Raw genomic sequence first — 2,983 nt, 5'->3', positions numbered from 1 at the left:
TAAAAAAATAAACTTTTTAATTTTAAAAAAAAAAAAAAAAAAAAAAAAATACGCTGTCAAAAAAGTACACTTTTTTTTACATAATATGTTTAATAGGCCATATGTTTAAGTCATAATATGTTTAATGTCCTTTACAAATTCCAAATGGATACAGAAATCGGCAATTTATCCTTTACAGCTTTACACAATCAAAAGTGTCTTTTTACATGCCATAAATCATACGTTTAAAACATTACCCCCTACACTGAAATGCCAAATAACTCCCATCGACTATTCATTTTAAAAACACGAAATAAAATCCATTACTTAAGTCCAGCTTGTTTCCCTCTAATTACGGGAAAGGAAAGAACAAAATCAAAAGATACAGGTAGATTTAATATGGGAAATTTCCTATCAAAATTAAAAAAAAAAAAAAAAAAAATGACCGTACTTTTTTCCAATAGAAGAAGGAAAGGGGGAAAATAGGTTCAACAAATAGTAAAATTTATTAGGGTTGTCCCATCCCATCCCCCATAGTCCGCTAAAAGTCCAATAGGATCTTTTCAAGGTAATATACTCCTAATACTTAAAGTTATACTCACTAGTTTTATCAATCCGTTTCATCAATCCTTGCATCTGTTGTTTCATCGTTTCAATCCTTGCATCTGTTGTTTCATCAATCCCATGTGACGTACAAGTACTCCATGATATCGCTCCACTTGATGTATTTTACATTCTACCTGACCCTATCTCTTCAAGATAATATACTCCTAATACTCGTTATACTCACTAGTTTTATCAATCCGTTTCATCAATCCTTCCATCTGTTGTTTCATCAATCTCATGTGACGTATCAGTACTCCATGGTATCGTTCCACTTGATGTATTTTGCATTCTACCTGACCCTATCTCTTCAAGGTAATAGACTCCTAATACACAACGTTATACTCACTAGTTTTATCAATCTTGCTGGGTCATTTGGCGAGTTTGATTTTGACGAATCTCGGACATGATTTGAGCCAGCGAAGTCATTTGAAGTTCTGTGAAGGGAAAATGAAAATAAAGAACTGCATTTGTCTGTATATTAATTATCTAACATTTGAACAGTATGGGAACTTTCCTATCAATTAAAAAAAAATGACAGTACTTTTTTTTCCAATAGAATAAGGAAAGGCGGAAAAATAGGTTCAACAAATAGTAAAATCTATTAGGGTTGTCCCATCCCATCCCCCATAGTCCGCTAAAAGTTCAATAGGATCTTTTCAAGGTAATAGACTCCTAATACTTAAAGTTATTCTCACTAGTTTTATCAATCCGTTTCATCAATCCTTGCATCTGTTGTTTCATCAATCCCATGTGACGTACAAGTACTCCATGGTATCGTTCCACTTGATGTATTTTGCATTCTACCTGAGCCTCAGATCTTTGGGATAGTTTTTCATTCAATCGTTCTAGTTCTGTGGACAGAGCTTGTTTTTTGCTTTCCAGCTGAAGGTTTTTGTACAGCAAAGTTTGTTTTTTCTCCTCGAGTAGGGGGGTCTTTGATTTGAAGCTTTTTATTTGATCGTGTAGCTGACTTCGTTGGGTATCTAAGGACAGAATAATTTTGTTTTAATATAAATTATTTATTATATTCACTATTCCGATTAGAGGTTTATTTTATTTTATTTTATTATTTTGAGGTTTTGCTTTCCAGCTGAAGGTTTTTGTACAGCAAAGTTTGTTTTTTCTCCTCGAGTAGGGGGGTCTTTGATTTGAAGCTTTTTATTTGAGCGTGTAGCTGGCTTCGTTGGGTATCTAAGGACAGAATAATTCTGTTTTAATATAAATTATTTATTATATTCACTATTCAGATTAGAGGTTTTTTTTAAATTATTTTATTATTTAAAGAGGGCTGATAGAGGGAATTGTAACTGCTGCTAAGGTCTTATTGTCTCGAAAGCGAAGAGAGAAGGAAGACAGGATGAGAAAAAGGCAGCCGTTCCGAGAACGAACCTTACTAGGAAAAATAAATAATGAAAAAATAAAAGAAACAATCAAACAAAACAAAGGGAAAAACATAATTAAATAAAATTAAAAAAGTCTCATATGAAAAAAAAAAAAAAAAAAAAAACCGGAAGGAGCAACAACACACTCCTCTACTAAGTTCTAAAAAAACCACAGACATCGCGACTGAAACTTTGATGATAGGTACAGCCTAAATTCATAACCTTCAAAAAATGTTCGTAAATATTATAGTATTGCACTAACACAGTTGGAAACAACCCCCGTCTTCTTGGCTGTCGTCAGTCTTTAGTGGTCACCCAGTCGAATTTTCTGGTAGCTTTTACAACTGACATGTAATAAAAGGACGGATACCCTATTCCTCCTTCAATTTTACTTCGCTTGGTAGAGTTGTAGCTGCCAAAAACTAAAATAGCTTCAACTTAATAAGCTCGCGTCTAACATGCTTTATCATTTTCGCAGAGCTCGTTTAGTTTCGTTCTTCTCACCTTTTATCACTCCAGTTCACTCAGTCAACTTTGAACTTTAGTTCGTCTCTGAGCGAGAGCGCGTCAGAGTAAAGTTTTGAAGTTACCCCCGCACGAGGTTTGCAAGACAATGCGAAGCTCTACAATTGATGTTTGACTAACACCCATACATGTCATCTTGACCTAATAAAGTTGCGTTTAGCCGTATAAAAATACGGATAAGTTTCCTAGCCTATCCTATCTCCATAAATAAGGGATAAAACAAAAAACATGGATTTAACGCGAAAAAGGTGACACAATAAGCCGAAGCTAATAAAGTTCGAAAGTAATAGAATTGATGGGAGCCAGGGTTAATTAACTTTATTAGCTCCAAAGTAACATCCAATAATAATCGAGTTCCTCCGCGGCTAGGTTATGCGGGGCCGAAGTTCGCCATTGTTGTAACAATTCGGATTTCTATACTCTTCGGTCCGATCAATCGAACCTCATGATGCCCCAAGTTATAGGTGAGCCCCGCCTAAAAAAAAAAAAAA

General features: G+C 34.5%; 1 protein-coding gene across 1 annotated transcript; it reads right to left on the bottom strand.

Annotated features, from left to right (window-relative positions):
* Nucleotides 1-939: 939 nt before the first annotated feature.
* On the bottom strand, nt 940-2,627 carry LOC103522091. The gene is made up of 3 exons (XM_008487199.1): nt 2,558-2,627; nt 1,281-1,568; nt 940-1,019 (listed from the first exon to the last, which is right to left on the bottom strand). The coding sequence occupies exons 1-3, from the start codon at nt 2,625-2,627 to the stop codon at nt 940-942; spliced, it is 438 nt and encodes a 145-aa protein (XP_008485421.1).
* Between the last annotated feature and the right edge of the window lie 356 nt (nt 2,628-2,983).

The sequence above is a fragment of the Diaphorina citri genome, unplaced genomic scaffold (genome assembly GCF_000475195.1).
Source record: "Diaphorina citri unplaced genomic scaffold, Diaci psyllid genome assembly version 1.1 scaffold6835, whole genome shotgun sequence".
Taxonomy (NCBI): Eukaryota; Metazoa; Arthropoda; class Insecta; order Hemiptera; family Psyllidae; genus Diaphorina; species Diaphorina citri.
This window is presented reverse-complemented; position numbering and strand designations above follow the sequence as displayed.